This window comes from Mauremys reevesii, linkage group 10 (assembly GCF_016161935.1).
Source record: "Mauremys reevesii isolate NIE-2019 linkage group 10, ASM1616193v1, whole genome shotgun sequence".
Taxonomy (NCBI): Eukaryota; Metazoa; Chordata; order Testudines; family Geoemydidae; genus Mauremys; species Mauremys reevesii.
In genome coordinates, this window is record NC_052632.1 from 772914 (window position 1) to 792147 (window position 19234).

Here is a 19234-nt window from a genome sequence, read left to right on the forward strand (position 1 = left end):
CTGCCTTTACCTCTCCTCAGAGCGCCCTGTCACGGATCCCCAGGATCACTGCTACGGCCCCAGCTTTGGAACAGTCTCTGGGAGGACCCCTTCAGTGAGCCAGACCCCCTGAGGGTCTCACTCTTCCTCCAGGCAAGCCACACAGCATCACCGCCTCCTTAGGCTGCATCTCTGGCCCTTCAGCCACTCTGCTTCCCACCATGAGCTCCAGTCAGCGAGTCCCACGAAGGCAGACCCCTGAGGGAGACTTGTGCTATCTTAGGGAGCAATGCAGCCCCACCAGCATCTGCAGGGGCACTCACCTAGTGCTAAGAAACAGTTGGGCTTATTATCAATTGGAACACACCATAGGTATCTAAAAGGGTGTTATAAGGAGGAGGGAGAAAACTTGTTCACTTTGGCCTCTAAGGGTAGAACAAGGAGCAATGGGCTTAAACTGCAGCAAGGGAGGTGTAGGTTGGACATTAGGAAAAAGTTCCTAACTGTCAGGGTGGTTAAACACTGGAATAAATTGCGTAGGGAGGTTGTGGAATCTCCATCTCTGGAGATATTTAAGAGTAGGTTAGATAAATGTCTATCAGGGATGGTCTAGACAGTATTTGGTCCTGCCATGAGGGCAGGGGACTGGACTCGATGACCTCTCGAGGTCCCTTCCAGTCCTAGAATCTATGAATAGGAAGGCCTCGGTTAGCACAGAGAAAAGAAAGTTACAGCATGGTCCATTATGGTTAGCCCAGAGCCCTGGACAAGCACTGTGACCCCCTTGGCTCCAGCTCTGTCCCTCTCTCCTCTATGTTCAAGTTCCTGGTGCCAGTCCCACCTGGCCTCTCCTCAGTCCTTTGTTCCCCGGCTGGTCCCAGAGATTGGATTTGCCATTGTGTTCACAGACTCTCCATTGACCTGGGTCCCAAACTCGAGAAAGCTAGGCATCAATCATGCCTGCATCTCTGGGCCTCTCTAGAGAAAACAGCTCTTTTCCATGCCAAGGTGACAATACAGCATATAGGGGAAACTGAGGCACACACAGTATATATACAAAATATTAAAGTTCCCACTTCATCATACCCTCACCTAGTCTATCAAATGTGCTTGCCTAAGAGGTCTGACTGGGTTCAGAAGCTGCCATTCTTCCCATCAAGAATCTGCAACCAGTGGTGAATGTAATGACTAGACAGCCTTCTTAAAACCCAAACAATTGTTTCCTTTGCAGTAGGAACAATGCATCAAAGGATTTAAAACAGTCTACACACATCTATCTTACCTAATGCACACCAGCTCCTGGCAGTAACCAGGGAGGCCTACCTTCTTCTGACACCCCCAGTGGGTGTTTGCATCTTAGTCTGGTTCCTCTAAATCAGTGGTTCTCAACCAGGGATATGCCAAGGTCTTCCACGGGCACATCAGCTCATCTGGATATTTGCCTAGTTTTACAACACTCTATATAAAAAGCACTAGTAAAGTCAATACAAACTAAAATTTCATCCAGACAATTAGTTGTTTATACTGCTCTATACACGATACACTGAAATGCAAGTATAATATTTATATTCCAAATAATTTATGTATCAGAGGGGTAGCCGTGTTAGTCTGGATCTGTAAAAGCAGCAAAGAGTCTTGTGGCACCTTATAGACTAACAGACATTTTGGAGCATAAGCTTTCGTGGGTGAACACCCACTTCGTCGGATGCATGTCATGAAGTGGGTATTCACCCACGAAAGCTCATGCTCCAAAACGTCTGTTAGTCTATAAGGTACCACAAGACTCTTTGCTGCTTTTACAAATAATTTATGTTATAATTATATGGTAAAAATTATAAAGTCAGCAATTTTTCAGTAATAGTGTGCTGTGACACTTTTGTATTTTTATGTCTGATTTTGTAAGCAAGTAGTTTTTAAGTGAAATGAAACTTGGGGTACACAAGACAAATCAGACTCCTGAAAGGGGTACAGTAGTCTGGAAAGGTTGAGAGCCACTGCTCGAAACAACTTCCCCTCTCGATGTTCATCTTTAAACTACTGTTGGCCTTTTGATCTTGCTAGTTCCTGTACTTTGGCCTTCTTGGTCAAAACCAGTTTTATAACTTGGCTGGAGCAAGGAGGTGGAATCTTCTGGGCTTAATAGTTTGGACAGTCTTTCTTAACAACCCTGAAGTGTTTACCAAGGGGTGCGGCTTATCTTGACTATTTGTTTCCCTTCCTCTTTGTTTTTCCTGACAGCCCTCTATTAAACTAAACAAACATATTCATGCTGTACATATTCCACTAACCATATCATAATGCGACTATATAGATCCATGGTATGCGTGCAGATCTGGTCACCCCACCTCAAAAAAGATTTATTGGAATTAGAAAAGATACAGAAAAGGGCAACAACAATTATTAAGGATATGGAACAGCTTTCATATGAGGCAAGATTAAAAAGACTGGGGCTTTTCATCTTGAAAGAGAGATGAGTAAGTCGGGATATGATAGAGGTCTATAAAATCATGACTTGTGTGGAGAGAGTAAGGAAGTGTTATTTGCTCCTTCTCATAACACAAGAACTAGGAGCAACCAAATGAAATTAACAGGCAGCAAGTTTAAAAGAAACAAGAGGAAGTATTTCTTCACACAATGCACAGTCAACCTGTGGAACTCATTGCCAGGGGACGTTGTGAAGGCCAAAACTATAATGGGGTTCAAAAAAGAACTAGATAAATTCATGGACGATAGGTTCATCAATGGCTATTAGTCAATATGGCCAGGGATGCAACCCCATGCTCCGACTCTTCCTAGCCTCTATCAGAAGTTGGAAGTGGACAACAGGGAATGGATCACTTGCATGCTCTGTTCATTGCCTCTGAAGCATGTGGCATTGGCTACAGTTGGAAGATAGGATCCTGGGCTAGATGGACCATTGGTCTGACCCGTATAGCCGTTATGTTCTTAACCAGATTGTATGCAGTGTTACCGTAGCCATGTCAGTCCCAGGATTTTAGAGTGATGGGGTGCGTGAGGTAATAGCTTTTATGGGACCAGCTTCTGTTGGGGAGCGAGACAAACTTTTGAGCCACACGCAGCTCTTCTTCAGGTCTAGCAAGAGAAGACATGATCACACCCACCTCGTCTCACTACCCAGAGTAATATGAAGGTTTCCTACAGAGGAGCTCCAATGCCGTTATGCAGATCCTGACTGCCTGTACTCATGTCTATGTCTAGTGTTCTAGCCAAACGCCACCTCTGTAATTACAGGCTGTCTCCCAAATTCCCTCTGAAGCGTCCACTTAGATATGGGAATCGGTCACTGCCTTGTTACGTGCTCAAGGCGCTGGAACAATTTGTATCGCGGGAGTGCTGCTGACAAACCCCTGCGGTATCTGGGCTTGTTGTGACTTCACGCGGGCGGTGCGACAGCCCCCTGCTGCCTTTCACCCGGCGGCTGCAGGCCAGTGGCAGAGACGCGTTGCGCTGGTTGGGGAAAACTCTCCCCTGACAAGCAGTCAGAGGCTCCAGGAAGCGGGATTTTGCCGTGTACAGGGGGACGCGCTGCCCGGCTTTGCCACCCTCCTTCGGGCTGCGGCCGAGCCAGACGTGCCCCGGAGGCGAACCCGGCTCTGCCCCCGCCGGGAGACGAGCAGGTGCCGGGCTGGGAACAGCGCACCCAGGCCCGGCTTGTGCCCAGCGCCTCTGCAGGGCGCTTCCCAGCAACAGGCTCCGGGGCGGGGCCGGGCCGAGCGCAGCGTTCCCGCCCGCGGAGGGAGCGCCCTGCAGGCGGCGAACGGGCAGAGGAGGTTGGGGCGGTCAAGTCCTGGGCCCGCCCCGCTCCCAGCGCCGGCCCTGCCCCCTCCCCGCGGTTGCCATGGCTGCCCCCTCCCGGAGGAGCACGCGCCCCCTCCCCGCGGTTGCCATGGCTGCCAGCTCCCCGAGGGGCACGCGCCCCCTCCCCGCGGTTGCCATGGCTGCCAGCTCCCCGAGGGGCACGCGCCCGCTCCCAGCGCCGGCCCTGCCCCCTCCCCGCGGTTGCCATGGCTGCCCCCTCCCGGAGGAGCACGCGCCCCCTCCCCGCGGTTGCCATGGCTGCCAGCTCCCCGAGGGGCACGCGCCCGCTCCAGGCCCGGCGCAGCCTCCGCGCAGAGCCCGGCGCAGCCTCGAAGCAAAAGCCCTGGAGGCTGGAAGGAGGCAGCGATCCAGCCAATTTATAGGGCACGGGCCTGAGGGGTGGGGCCTCTGAGATCCCAGGCTCCGCCCACCCTCCGTGACGCGCCACTCGGGTGCCAATGGAGAGCTGCCACACTACAGATCCGGTTCGGGGGCGGGACTTCCTGCGCTGTAGCCGCTCGAGTCGAGTCCGGCCGCCACCGCCGCGGAGGGAACGAAGCAGGAACCGCCCGGCCCGACGCGCCGCTGCCCGCCATGGCTCTGCCCCGGTCGCTGCTGCTGCTGCTGGTCCTCGGCCCCTGGCCGGGCCGCGCCTCCGACGTGCTGGAGCTCGGGGACTCGGACTTCGAGAGCGGCCTGGCCGAGCGCCCGGGGCTGGCCCCGGTGGCCGGGCCGGGCCGGGCGGGGGCCCCCTCCGCCGGGGCCAGGGCTCCCCCTCCGCCGGGGCCGGGGCCCGGCCCTCCGCCGCCGCCGGGGCTCCTCCGCCGGGGCCCGGGCTCCCCTCCGCCGGGGCCCGGGGCTCCCCCTCCGCCGGGGCCGGGGCCCGGGGCTCCCCCTCCGGGGCCGGGGCCCGGGCTCCCCCTCCGCCGGGGCCCGGGGCTCCCCCTCCGCCGGGGCCGGGGCTCCCCCTCCGCCGGGGCCCGGCCTGGCTCCCCACGGGCCGTCGCGGCCCCGCGCCCCGCGAAGGGCCCGGGGTTGGGTGCCCGCCTCGCTCCCCCGGGCCCAGCCGCGGGTCCCTTTGGCGGGAGCCCCGCGGTGCTCGGTTCCTGCCTGGCTGAAAGCGGGGCCTGGCCTCGCACGTGGGTGACTGTCGGGGTGGAGCCCCGGAACTCGGGGTGGGCTCAGTGCGCTGGGAAGCGGCGACGCCACTGCCCGGTGGGCACCAGGAGCAGCCCTGGTGCGGAGACCGTGAGCCCAGCACCCAGGGCCTTATTCTGTGCTGTGTCCTCGGGGCAGCAAGGCCGCCTCGTGTAGACAAGCCCCTGTAGCTCAGCCCCTGAGGGCGGAGAACTCGAGAGAGCTCCGTGGCTGCGAAGCTGGGTGTGGCATGGCAGGCTCGCCTCCTTTAGCGTCCCTTGCTGAACGTCCTGTGGTGGGCAGCCGCTCTTGGGACTCAGACCTCCCACCAGGTCGTCTTTTAGCCCCACCCCTTGTGGGGTAATGTCCAATGTGCTGCCCTTGATTCTGGGCCCAGTGGTGAGTCCATCCATCCCTCTGGGCATCTTTATTTCTTAAGGGTTTCATGCTTTCAAGTGGCTGGTGGGAGACCTCAGGCCTTCCCTCTACACTGGGCTCCAGCACAGAGTCCCTAGGACAGGCAATCAAGGTTTACTCTGGCAGACTCTTTGCTGTTTGTTGCCTTGTCTTTTTCGAAAATACAACATGAAAATAACTGGTAAGTGCAGAGTTATCATAACTTACTGCATATGCCCTGTTTGAAGCATACTATGGTAGGCTACTTCCAAATTAATATGATTAAAACATTAAGTTCCGTGGTATCAAAACAATTCTTAGTTGGAAATTGGATGCCTTAATATAAGGGTCTGTGTTCTCTAGCTGACTGTGTTCTGCATTTCTATGAAGTACTAATTGCTTGCTTTACTTATGAACTTGTCAAAATTTTCTGGTATAGAATGAGAACTACAACTTCCATCATGCATTAGATTGCAGGAAGATGAGGAGGATTCTGCTGTGGTGTCTGCTTTTAATTGGTTAGAAAACAGGTTTTTGTTTGCAAGTCATTGATGAACACTCCACAAGAGTGGTCCAATTTTGATGTATTATCTTATACTTCTGAATTGGTGTCCAGCTCCAGAAATACACAGGACTTCCTAAAGCATCCCCTCGACTCTGTGGAATAGTGAATAAGTCATCAACTCACTGAGTACATTTGTCTAGCCAAACAAATGTATTAACACCTTGTTTATGACAAATGGAACAGCAAATCTTGGTCACTTACACAGATTCTTTTGAATTAAGGAAAAAAACATTCGCTCATGGACAGGCTTTCATTAGTTAAATTGCTTGAAGGAGGCAGAGTAAAAGAAACCTAGGATTTCTAGGAACTTTGGAACTGGGTGTCATGAATATAATCCCCTTCATTCTGTGCCACTAGATTTTGCAATATACGTCTGGATAAATGTTGCCAGAGGAGGGAAAGCTACAGTGTGTGGTGGATAATGCTATTGGCACCAGAAGATGTTTGACTAATGTTGCCATTTTGTTAGTTTGGGTTACTGATTAGCTGAGATGATTAAAATAGTGGTTTATTTTTACTTTCAGTTCTGTAAGGAGTTACTCAACTTTCAGGATTATTAAAATGAATTTAACTTACCTGCTGCTGAAAACTGCAGAACTCTGTAAACTAGACAGCAGTTCACTGGGTGACAAAGCTGCAAATACAACTTGCCATGTGTTTCAGGCCTGTATTAAGCATCAAATTATATCGTGGTTCTGTGGTTAGTGTGTTGAGAATTAAGTTATGGAATCATCAAGTATTCGTACATTTAGCTTAAATCTTGTTCCTGTGTATCTTCTTCTGAAATGGATGGAAAGTCAGGACCTGGCAAGTCCATTCACAGCAGGTAAATGTGTTGACTGGATGATTCATTAATATTAGGTTTCAGACTTAATTCCACTCATCTCAGTGGGCAGGAGTTAAATCACAGTGCTTAGTGCTAATGGTTGTTGGGCATCTGTAGGAACACAATAGTGCGCTGGCCTGCATTCTAGCGAATAGAGTAAAGCCTCTGGGAAGATCAACACATTTTTTTCTTCCCACTCTGGTCAAGTAGGGGAACTCCAAAATGTTGGGAAGGAATAATGTCAATGTGACTTACTCCATCTCTTTCCCTCAGCCCTTGTCTGAGCTCCAAGTTGAAAATCCTTCCGGGAAGCCTCACTGTTTCTATGAAGACTGTTTGGGTTGGTTGTGTGACAGTGTGGAGATCCTTCGTAAATGGAAATGTGGCATCTCTCCAATTGCAGGGAGGCTTTTCCTTGTAACCGAACTGTCACTTCCCCTTCAGGTGTGGGCACTGCAAACGACTAGCCCCGGAGTATGAGGCTGCTGCTACCAGACTGAAAGGAATTGTCCCTCTAGTAAAGGTATGGACCTAGCCCGAGTTCACGGTTCTGTGACCGGTTACCTGCTCAGACTGAGCTGGAACCATCTTCGTGGTGGATCTTAAATGGCGTCTGGCACAGGCAGAAGATTTTACACTTACAGCCCACTTACTAAAAGCCTGTGCTTGGGGCTAGTGCATTCAGTGTTTCCGTGGCGATTCGGGGTCTGACTTAATTTCCTCTGTTTCATAAATGTGAGGGTGTGGGTTTCTGTTCTGCCCCATTTGGGGGCTCCGAGTCCTCCTGCCCCAGATCTTAAGCAGATTTCCTCCGCTGGAGGCAGTATTGTGCAAGTAGTGTGCTGCCTGCCTCTGGAGCACTAGGCATTCATTGCTGTCAGAGAGGATTGGTCTGTTCCTGTACAGGGCACACTAGAGAGCCCATCCCTTTACCGCTGCAATAAAATACTTTTTTTGTACACTAGTACTCACGGCTTGGGAAAAACAAAGGCCGTGTATCTGCAGGCGTTATATGCAGTAAATGGCATGCTCAGACCCTGGGTTTAGGGGATTTTGATGCCTAATGCACTTGCATCTCCTGCCTCTCCCTCTGCAGTGTGCAGAGCACTGGAAAGGAGTCTGTCTCCCTACATGCAAACAAACCCCTTCATTAAGTAGTGATGGCAAAACCCTCCTAGGCCCTACTTGGCTCACTCCAGGGGGCCAATGCAGGGAAGTGCCTTACAGCACTTCCTTGAAGCAGAGGGCTGCTGTAAGGGGAATCTCTCTTGTGAGGAGGTTAAGAAGTACAGGGAACCCTGTCACTGTTTGACTTGTGCAACTCCACTAAGCCAGTGTCTCATCGCAGTCTTTTCACACCATCCAGTCCCCGTTTACTTGTATCGGTCCCTCCAGGCATGGGGAGCATTCTTCTGTTTCAGCCGTCTCTAGGCACTGTTACATTGGCTGATTGAAGGAATTTTAGAGTTATCAGTGGCACTTCTCACATTGCAGTTGGTGCACTTTAGTCTCTCATGTAGTGTCCCAGCATGTACTTGCCTAACTTTGTTCGCCAGGTTAACAGTCTTCAGATCTCCCCAAGTCCATGTTCCGGCCACCCTGTGGGTGCACTAGATCTGGCCTATAAGCTTCCATGGACATGGATACAGCCTGCTCCATATTTTTTATAGCATTGATTGCATGTTCTGCAAATAAAGGCATACAGGGTGCCAGGTTTGTTCCTATAACTTTCTGCCAGAAGCCCCTTCCCTGTGGATAGAAACTTTGCCTTTGAATGCCCTATTGAGGCTGCAGTTCTCTACTTCATAGAATTATGTGGTGAGCCCTCTATGGGGCAGCTGCCTTGTGCTGCTTCTGATTTCTGCAGCAGAGGAGGTGGTGCTGTGTGCCGACACTGCATGAATGTGACTGTGTAAAGAAGCAGTATTTCTCTTCTTCAGGTTGACTGTACAGCAAACTCAAACACCTGTAACAAATACGGAGTCAGTGGCTATCCCACCCTGAAGGTTTTCAGGGATGGTGAAGAGGCAGGTGCCTATGATGGGCCCAGGACAGCAGGTAAGGATCCTGGCATGGTGCTGCAGCACTTTCCCATCTGGATTGAATTTGACTTGTTGCCATGGAGATGGGAGCATCCTGGCTGCATGGCCCACAGTTACCAGGCTCAACTTGTCTGCATGGTGATGGGAGGGATGGGAGTAGAAGCCCTGGATACTTGAGTACATAATTGGTTCCTGGTAAAGATGAGGCACTGCAAGTCTGCCTTGTCCACATCTGATCAGCAGTGGGAGAGATCCAGTGGCCAAAAGACACGGGAAGGAGAGAATATTTGTTACATTCATCAGTCTGGTACTGTCAACATGCATCTACCTATCTCTGAATTCCACTGCAGTGCAGCTGTTGCCCAGGGCTTGTTGCTTAGTGCAGTGATCTCAGCCAGGGGTACGCAGAGGTCTTCCAGGAGGTATATCAACTCATCTAGATATTTGCCTAGATTTTTAACAAGTTACATAAAAAGCACTAGCAAAATCAGTAGAAACTAAAATTTTTTACAGATGACCTGTTTATACTGCTCTGTATACCATAAACTGAAATGTACGTGCAATATTTATATTCCAATTGATTTATTTTGTAATTATAGGGTAAAAATTAGACAGCAAGCAATTTTTCAGTAAGTGTGCTGTGATATTTTTGTATTTTTAGGTCTCATTTTGTAAGCAAGTAGTTTTTAAGCAAGGTGAAACTTGGGGTACACAAGACAAATCAGACTCCTGAAAGGGGGACAGTAGTCTGGAAAGGTTGAGAGCCACTGGTTTAGTGCTCCAAGGTCAGGTTTCAGAGTAGACACAAAGACACTCTGTTTACGTAACATCTTGTGATGAGCATTGCGCACTGGTCTCTTGAAACTGGCAAGCCTTTGACTCCTTATGTTACTGCACTGGTAGCTAGGGGAGGAAGGCTTTACATTTGCATGGTAAATGTTGCAATTCTTGAGAAGAATTGGGGGTGAATAGGTCCTGCTGGGATGTTGGTGCTCTGGGAATCCCCTATGGATCTCTTCCAGCTCAACATGCTTTCATGGGAGTTCCATTGTGGGGCTGGGATGCATACGTATTTGTATTACAGTAGTGCTTAGAGACTTGGTTGGGGTCCCGTTTAGCTAAGTACTGAACAGGCATATGGTGCAGAAATAATCCCTGTCCTAAAAGCATGGAATCGGTCTCCTAGAACGCCATAAAACCATCACTCTGACACTGCTGTATGCGTCTCTTCCTTCTTCCTCAGATGGGATTGTCAGTCACCTCAAGAAACAGGCAGGGCCTGCCTCAGTGGCTCTCCACTCTGTGGCAGATTTTGAAAAATTCATCAGTGACAAAGATGCTTCTGTGGTGGGTGAGTAGTACGGGCCAACACAGCCTTTAAACTACATTGGATACTTACACATTCACCAGTCCCCATCCCACTCCTTCTCTCCCCCTCCCTCCCCGCTTGCTGGAATCTGATTGCCTTGGGCTCTTGGAGCCAAACATGAACATCAAGGATTATATCACAAGATGGCCCCCAGAGTATCCTGATTTTAAATCATCTGACCATGGCATATGGATGATATCAAAACATCCTTCCCCATCACTCATGCAGATCCACTGATACCCAGTGTAACTGGGTAAGTATCTTACCAGTGTTTCTTAACCTTTGTGACACCAGGGAATGGCTTGCTGCCTTGCTAAACTGTGTTGGGTCCTGGGGTCTGATGCACAGAACGGTTGAGAAACCCTGCCTTGGACAGTGGTGTCCAAAAATATCTGGATAAGTCACCAGTATAGCTGGTGAAATAGGCTCAGAACTGCTGGTGCTGGACTATTAAGGGCAACAAGGCAAGCAGCTTGCTTAGCTGAGGATAATGCCTTGGTGTACGGTTCTGGATGATGCATCACAAGGCTTTGCTTTTTCTTTCAGAGTAAGGTTAATACTAGAGCACTGGATAGGCACCTACAGATGTATGAAAAATGTGAAGAAATGGCCAGGTCTCCCCCAGGAGCCTGTTCTGACTTCATCCCCTGGGGGCAATATGCTATACCCAGCCATACCTGAGACATGCAGGGATGGCTGTTGCATAAGCCTTGTAGCGCTCAACAGTCTCACCACATTAGCCTGACTCAGGTCATCGCAATAGCAACTAAGCTAATCCAAGGAACATTTCAAATGGGAGCTTGAAGGAGACCAGAACTCAGTGGAAAAACTGCTCTGAGTCCTGTGGAGCAATGTTATAGGGCAGGGGTTCTCAGACTGGCACTGCAACTGTCTTCTGACAACAAAAATTACTACATGACCCGGGGGGGGGAGGGAACCAAAGCCCGAGTCCCACCGCTCCAGGAGGGGAAGGGGTCAAAGGCTTTAGCCCCAGTCAGGAGACCTGTAACCTGAGCCCCACCACTCAGGGCTGTGGGGCTCAGACTTTGGCCCTGAGCCCCAGTAAGTCTAAGCCAGCCCTGGTGACCCCATTAAAATGGGGTCGTGACCCATTTAGGGGTCCCGACCCACAGTTTGAGAACTGCTGCTATAGGGCACTGCCTCTATCCAGACCCCAGCTGCCCAGCATGCAGCTCCATCTCTGGCTGCAAGTGGCAAACTTGGTGCCCAGAGGGCTGCAGTCTTCTGGGCTGGGGATTGGGCTGGATGTACTCCCAAAGAAAGCTGCTTGGCTCCTGCTGGGGCAGAAAGAAGGAAGGAAATGTTGGTGTATTTCTAAAGGAACACGGGGAAATTGAGCCTTGCTAAACAGAAGCAGTTTTGCTGGGCAGAGAAGAGTCCATTCAGAAGGGACGGATTCTCAGGCAGAGTAAAGACAGAAGAGTTGAGTCAACCAGTGAAATGGCATCTGCTGAGATTCTGCAGGGTCCCCGTGTCTCTCTCTGTTGCAGGCTTCTTCAAAGATGCATTTGGTGATGCTTATTCAGAGTTCATGAAAGCAGCCAGCAACCTAAGAGAGAGCTACCGCTTTGCACACACCAGCGAGGAGGCGCTGATACAGAAGTATGAGGCAGACGGAGAGTAAGTGGCTCAGTGTACAGGTGGTTCTTGGGGCAGCAGGGACAACCTCATAGACCCCTCTCAGACAGCCGTGCCTTGGAAAGTGAATTCCTTTCATAGCTTCTCATGTGGGCAAGACCAGATGAGGTTAATCTTTCTAAAATCAGTACTGTTGGGCCCAGCTGGAAATCCCTTCAGACCAGCCTGCCTAGGTCCTGCTGTTGGGCAGTTGAGACCCTTGAGCCATAAACTACAGTGAGCAGGTCATGGTTCTTGTGGAGGGGCAGGGGAGAGAAGCTGATGGATAAACACTTGTAAAGTCTCCATGGCTGGCTGTTCCCATATTGCCCATCCTTCTCTTCCCTTGTCACCACAGGGTGGGGGTTGTTTACTTGTTAACTTCCAGAAATCTTGTTGCTTGTTCTGGCTAGTAGCATAAGGCTTGGCCAGGTGGCTTCGGTACAGGTAGCTTTGTTCAGGACCTGGATGATCCCACTGTGTACTTGGAAAGGCGTCTACCACTGTACCTGCCCACTCATCCACATACTGCTAGTTCCTTCAACTGTTTCATGTTGTGCTCTCTCCTCCTCCTCTGTTCAGGGGTGTTGTCTTATTCCGTCCTCAACGCCTGGCAAACAAATTTGAGGATAGCACTTTGAGGTATACAGAGGACAAAATCACCAGTGGCAAGATCAAGAAGTTTCTCCAGGAGAACATGTGAGTGACATCTCACTTCGATCTCAGGGCTAGGGTGGGTGACAGAGTTCAGCTAAATTCCTAGACTCTGAGCAGTCTGGCTTCAGTCCTATTGGCTGGGCATGGCTAGTAGCACTGCCTCTGGGCTACTAAATTCTAGCTGATCTTAGGGGTTCTTCTCTTCTAATGGAACACGCAGAATAGTTGGCTTGTGGGTACTTAATGCACTGCACGTCCATCATTCATTCTCAAGAATGAGATTTCTATGTGGGCTTTTCCTCTGCGCTGACCATGGCTGCTGGGCACTTGATCTAGCATTCCAGTTACCTGGTTTGCTCATTTGATTTTAGGTCACTTTTTGTCATAAATAAAAGTAGGTCCCTAATTTGATCAAAACCCATGTGTAACTTTGTATGTCCAGCTACAGTAGCAGAACCCCACAAACTGGCCTGATGCACGAATGAGTTATTTGAAGAAAACACTTTTCAAATAGGCCTGCTGGATATTGGCAATTGTATGGATCCTGTGATCTTGGATGAGAAGGAGACTGCGCTAGGACAGGCTTATTTTTGGGTGGGGAGGAAGGCTCAGATAGTGAGACGCAGGTTGCTAACTACTGCTTTGTTGATAGTTTTGGCATCTGTCCACATATGACAGAAGATAACAAAGACTTGATACAAGGGAAGGACTTGCTGGTGGCTTATTATGATGTGGACTATGAGAAGAATGCCAAGGGCTCCAACTACTGGCGCAACAGGTAACCAAAGGGAGATAAATCCTAAGCCACAGTATTCCTCCCCTATGCAGTGCACTGTTTTGGTGGATTCCTGTGGTTTATCTGGCAGAATGCTGTCTCCAGGGTGCAAACTCAGAAATCATTTCTGGGACTCTAGTAAATTTTCCCTTCTCTTGGCTCTGTCTGCAGGGTGTGTTGTCACTACAAGTAGAGAGGCGTTGCAGGCCACTATCCTGTTCCTCAAAAAGTTGCTTCTGATTCTGGAAAACTGCCTGTTCCAGCTTATGCTTCTGTGGCAAGCAGTTGGTGTTTCCATAGGTTGCAGGCAGCCAGCTAACATGCCTGGAGCATTCGTTCAGCATCAGGTGTAGACAGTACATTTGGCATGCTTATCAGGAGCTCTGATTCCTTTATCCGTCTGTCCACATCCGACTGAGACCCAGAACTACTAATCTTGCTGAGGAGGCTCATGCTCAATTCCATTCTTTGTACTCCACCTTACTGGAGCTCGACTCCCTATGCAGTGCTGCAGCCACAGGAGACCTGGTTGATCAGAGCTGACTGAGGGGTTATGGAGTATTCAGTGCAAAATGGAGACTTATTGAAGCTATCCCTTGGGAGATCCCTAGGTTACATCCAGTTTAGTAGCATGTTCCTTTCTTTCCTGTTTCTCCAGCTGCATTTTCATGTTACTTCTCTTTGCAGAACCTCCTAACCAGCAGATCCCCCACTAATTGTTTCTAGCTGTTCTGTTTCAGCTTGAAAGAGGTAGTTCTCTTCCTTTCCCCAAGTGCTGTACTGTCTTGGAGAAACTGTTCAACATCTGTAAGCATAACAGCACATTTCCTCTGCTTTACTCAGAGTGATGATGGTGGCACAGAAGTTCCTGGATGCTGGACACAAGCTCTACTTTGCGGTTGCTAGTAGAAAAACCTTTGGCCATGAGCTTTCAGAGTTTGGCCTGGACAGCAGCACAGGGGAGGTTCCTGTCGTTGCCATCAGAACCGCCAAGGGAGAGAAATATGTCATGCAGGAGGAATTCTCGTAAGTCCTGGGCGTGGTGCCCCCCTCCTATCCAGTCACAGGCAAAGCCTCTCAGATACTTACCACCCACCTGGGCTCACTGGGAGGACACCTGAGCTGGATGTTCCTGCGTGGCAGAGGAGTAGGTGTGGCAAGCCTGCCACTGGGCAGTTACACACTATGGAAGGAGGAGCTGCAAGCTCTAAGGATTGAGGGTTTAATTCCAAGATACCTAAAAAGTAAAGACCAGGGTAGAAAATAACGTGAGACTGAACAGCAGAAGGAGTGAATACCTAAAATAAAGGGCATGGGAGACCCACTTCAGCCTATCTCCTGGGTGGGAGAAGCGTGGGCAGCAGGAAGCCTGACTTACTGGGGTGAATGTGTGCACCAGGCACTTTCCCAAAATCCTGAAGGGTGGCTCTTGTGCCCTGGGTCATCTAGGGGAGTTAGAGCCCTGGGTTAGCACTGAGGAGCCGAGTGGCTTTCTCCAGTGTGCTGCTGTCTGTGGGTAGAATAAAACTCTCTTGGGATTTGTAGAGTGCACTTGCTAGTCCTGTGTGCCAGATGGCTCTGAAATGTCGCCTGTATTTGATTTGTAGCCGTGATGGGAAAGCTCTGGAGAGATTCTTGCAGGATTACTTTGATGGTAACCTGAAGAAATACCTGAAATCGGAGCCCATTCCAGAGAACAATGATGGTCCTGTGAAGGTAAGTGCTGCTGAGACGTGTACGTGGCTGTTGCCTCTCCAGCTAGAACGCTGCATGTTGAGCTGACAGATGTTCTGTGCAGGCTTCAAGGACCACTGCATGCAGTTTGCTGCATGAGGCTCAGGCTCACTCGGGTCAGAGCCTGGAGAGTGAGCATGTGGCTATTCATGTGCAGAAATGCTGCTAATCTGGAGAACTCAATCTTTCCAGGTGGTGGTTGCTGAAAACTTTGATGACCTTGTTAATGCGGAGGACAGAGACGTTCTGATCGAGTTCTATGCCCCATGGTGTGGCCACTGCAAGAACCTGGAGCCCAAGTACAAGGAACTAGGAGAAAAGGTAGGCTGGGAGCTCTTGCCTGTCAGGTTTGAATGCAGCAGTCATCCCCCAAAACTGAGCGGTTCGAGGGTCATGCTCAGCCGGCCAAGCCATAAGGTTGCATGCATGTGCCTAAGGGGCCTCCTCTGACTGCTCTCTAAACTGGCATCGGTCAGGATGCAGTTGGCTACTTCTGCCCTCTAGTTATGTTTGAGGTTGGGTGGCACCGGGAGCATCTCCTTTGGCTCTGGCCAGGGCACACCAGTATTCCCTGGTCAGTCACTAGCCTCCAGTGGCTGCATGTCTTTCCGGGTCACTGTCTTCTGTCCAAACGTTGCTGAGAGCTGGTCCCCAGGGAATCCTTGCTAGAAAGAAGCCTGCCTGAGGGATGGTTTGGCTGTACTCGGCTCAGGCCTGCTCCCTTGGCTCCTGTACTCCTCAGTTCTTCATCCTGTCCCAGTGAACTAAGGCACGTGGGGAGAAGCATAGGCAGCAACCAATGTAATCGAATCACTAGAAATGAGATGGGCGTGTAATGATGCTCCCACTCTGTAATATGGTAACATCCTGCTAAATAGAAAAATCTGATGAATCTATTCTCGTTTAATGTCCCTTTAAACAGAAGTTTCCTGTTGTAAAGATCTTGTTTCTGATCTTTACAGGGCAAGGATTTGTGAACTTGTTATAAATTGTTAGAGGCAGCAACTCCCCTGCTCACCCAGGCGGCCTTGGCCATCTCGCCTACAGGCAGTGGGTGAGGGTGTACATTGGAAGGGCAGCCTCCTAAAGGAGACCTGAGCCAGGGGTGCTCTCTGGAGGGGCCTGAATGTTGTACCTGCCCATGTATCTCTAGTGCTCGCCTGGATATCAGACAGCGAGCTTGTGCCCTCCTTGCTGCCAATACCAGCCTGAACTGGCACTGCCTGGTCTCTCTCAGGGCAAAGCTTGGACTCTAACTAGAGTATTTGTATTACCATAGCACCCAGGGGCCTTCATTGTGTTAGGCACTGTACAAATGAACGCTGCTGTCCCAGATCCTGCCCCAGCCTCCCCTGGCTGTTCTGATGCGCCTAGCCAAGAGCCCCTGTGGCTCCCCCATCTCCCCTTGGCCTCAAAGAACACACATTCCTGGTCCTAGTAGAACATTGGGGGGGGGGGGTCAGCATCTTCCCCCAGCGTCCACAATAGACTAGTGATGATCTGTTCACTAATGTGCTGTCCTACCAACAGCTCAGCAAAGACCCCAACATTGTCATAGCCAAGATGGATGCTACAGCCAATGATGTGCCTTCTCCATACGAAGTCCGAGGGTAAGCGCTTCAGCTTGTATGACATTGGGTGGGGTGGCAGGGGAGAGTCCTGGCTACTGCCTCTAGCCAGTGACTGCTACAGAAGGGCTAGGGAATCTCTCTGGCTCTGATGGCAGCTGGGGGCTGATGTGCATGTGGGAGTCACTGGGAACTTGCTTGTCTTGCTCCTGAGCAGCTGTCAGCAGAAATTCAGACTTGGAGTAACTCAACCGAAAGCATCTGCCCTTGTTCCTGTTGTGTTTCCCAGGCACACCTGCACACAGCTTCCTGACCTTCCCTGGGCTGCCCCTCCTTCTACTGCCGAAACTGTTCTTGAGGATGAACAGCACTGGGCACCTGTCTTTGTGCAAACCTGAATCCAGGTGCACTCAGTCAGCTCTGCTGCCAGGGCCAAACTGATGGTGCTCATAACTCCTGCTGGGGCATGGCTTGCTACTGTTCTGGGCTTCCTCTGGCTGCTTGTCCCTTGACTTGTGTGGCAATAGACTCCATACAACAGTGATTCTCTCCCTTCTGTGGCTCAGGGCAAACCTGCTGCCCCACGTGCTGAGTACTAGACTCACCATGAGGGTTGGGACCTGAAGACTGCTGAACACAGAGCTGACATGTCTCTTCTCTCCCCAGCTTCCCCACTATCTATTTTGCTCCAGCTGGTAACAAGCAGAATCCAAAGAAATATGAGGTGAGTGTCTGCTTCCTGCCCTGGGAGCTCTGCAGGCAGGCTTCCTCCTTGCTGCTACAGCTCTGGGCAGTGCACATCCAGGTAAAATCCCTGCAGCTGAAGAGTGTTGTGCGGCTGCGCAGGACCCCAGGAATGCTGCCCTGCACACTGAGGGATGCCTGCCCTGTAGCTGCACCTCTAGGACACGGTGGTGCATCCTGCAGGAGAGCCTTAAAGGGCTCTCAGGGAAACGGTCTGGGGAAGCTTGGTCTCCCGTGAGGCCGTGAACACTCCCCATTTGGGGCCAGCAGGTGCAGATATTCCCAAGACAACAGGGAGTGTCAAAGCCAGGATCCTAATGCTCAGCCCTGGCCTCATGCTCTTGTGCTGTTTGCAGGGAGGCCGGGAGGTGAGTGACTTCATTAGCTACTTGAAGCGGGAGGCGACCAGCCCTCCAGTGCTGCAGGAGGAGGAAAAGCCCAAGAAAAGGAAGAAGGCCCAGGAGGATCTGTAAAGCACCTAACCACCCAGCTCACCAGTGTGTCAGGAGGAATTGTGTGGGCAGTGGGGAAGCCCTGGGTGACTTGGGGCCAGCTCGGGGGAGTGAGGAAACTGTACCCAATGCAATGTGGGCTGAAGGGACCCAACTGCTGTACCTAGTTGTGTTTAATTTCCTGCCGTCTCTTTGCTGCATTCTTATGGGGCTGCCCCAGACTTGGGGGGTGATTGAGGGGTGGGGAAGGGGGGGGCAGGGGGAGACACGTTATTTTCTAATTTTTTTGTACATTTGGAGAAGAGACAATAAAATGGACCCCTTTAAAACCACACATCTGTGCCCAGTGGCTGCTGCTGAGAGTCCTGTGTATGTGGCCCCAGCAAGCTGGGAGACCCTGGAGTGCTGCCTGGCTCCCAGCTGGTTCCTGAGGGCTGTGAGAATGCATGGGGAACAAATCCCACCTGCCCTCACACTCCAGCTTGTGGTCCATGAGCTACTTCCCAGTACAAGAGGCTGGTGAGGGAGTGGCCCCTGCCGTGCTTCTGTGGGAAGTTGGCCTAGGAGGGGGGCTGTGGTGCAGTGGGTGTGCAGGAGGAAGTGGGTAGAACTGCATGGTGCTTAGGGGCAGAGGAGACCCCTTCACCCCTTTGTGTACAGAACACAGGCTCTGTGACAGGGCACAGCTGCCATAGTGAATGCCCCAGACACCAGGGGTGAAAGGGGCAAGAAGCCTGCCGGAGGCCCATGGCTGCAGGCTCTGAGCTCCCTGCCATGGGCCAGCATGTGACCCGGTAGCATTCTGCACTAACTCACTTAGCCGTGGGCTGTTCCTACAGCTACCTCCAGGGCATGCCGGTCACTCTAGGAGTGCTTCAAGCTGTGCCAAGCACTAAGTGGGTTTCACTTGGTGCTGGGCCTGGCAGCACAGCACCTCTCCCTGGCATGTAGTCAGAGCTGTGGCAAGGGTGTGAGCAAACCCTTCAGTGCCACAAGAGGCTAGGACCAGCTGTGAAAGCATCCCCCTGCCAGATAGAAAGGCAGGGCACTTTGCTTGGTGCTCAGCTCCCTTGTTCAGAGGGCCTCATGGGCAGGCCACAGCTGTGATTGCAGCTGAGCCAGCCTCTAGGTGCCTCTTACTTCTCACTCAAGAGCCTCCCAGGGCTCCTAATGCTGCAGCTAATGAGCTAGCCTGTGCCTGTAGCCCTCTGTCCTGTCTCCTGCTGGCTGGCTGGCTGCACCAAGCCTACATCCCTTCCAAGGTTTTGAATTGCCATGAACAGCTGGCCTGCTGTACTATAGACTGCTCTGTTTACCCTGGTGCAGGTAGGAGGGAGATGAGTGGCTTCCTAGTCATGGAGGCAGAGTGCTGCAGTGGAGGGCTGGTAAATCCGAGTACGGCTGTGGTCTGTCTCAGCACTCATTGCTGCAGCAGGGCTTCCCCTGCCCTCTAACTTGTGTTTTACAAAACACCAGAGGGGGTGTCTACACCTTTATTACTGGAGCACACGCTGGATACAGTAGCTTGCACAA

The 19234-nt window shown here is 51.2% G+C and overlaps 1 protein-coding gene across 1 annotated transcript; it reads left to right on the plus strand.

Moving 5' to 3' along the window:
* Positions 1–4274: 4274 nt before the first annotated feature.
* PDIA3 (protein disulfide isomerase family A member 3) lies at positions 4275–18260 on the plus strand. The gene is made up of 14 exons (XM_039491838.1): positions 4275–4534; positions 5627–5633; positions 7167–7245; positions 8663–8780; positions 10008–10115; positions 11645–11774; positions 12354–12470; positions 13081–13206; positions 14047–14229; positions 14811–14919; positions 15130–15258; positions 16468–16547; positions 17172–17229; positions 17606–18260. Exons 1-14 carry the CDS (start codon positions 4393–4395, stop codon positions 17720–17722), a joined length of 1503 nt encoding a protein of 500 aa, XP_039347772.1. The 5' UTR covers positions 4275–4392; the 3' UTR covers positions 17723–18260.
* The last annotated feature ends 974 nt before the right edge of the window (positions 18261–19234 follow it).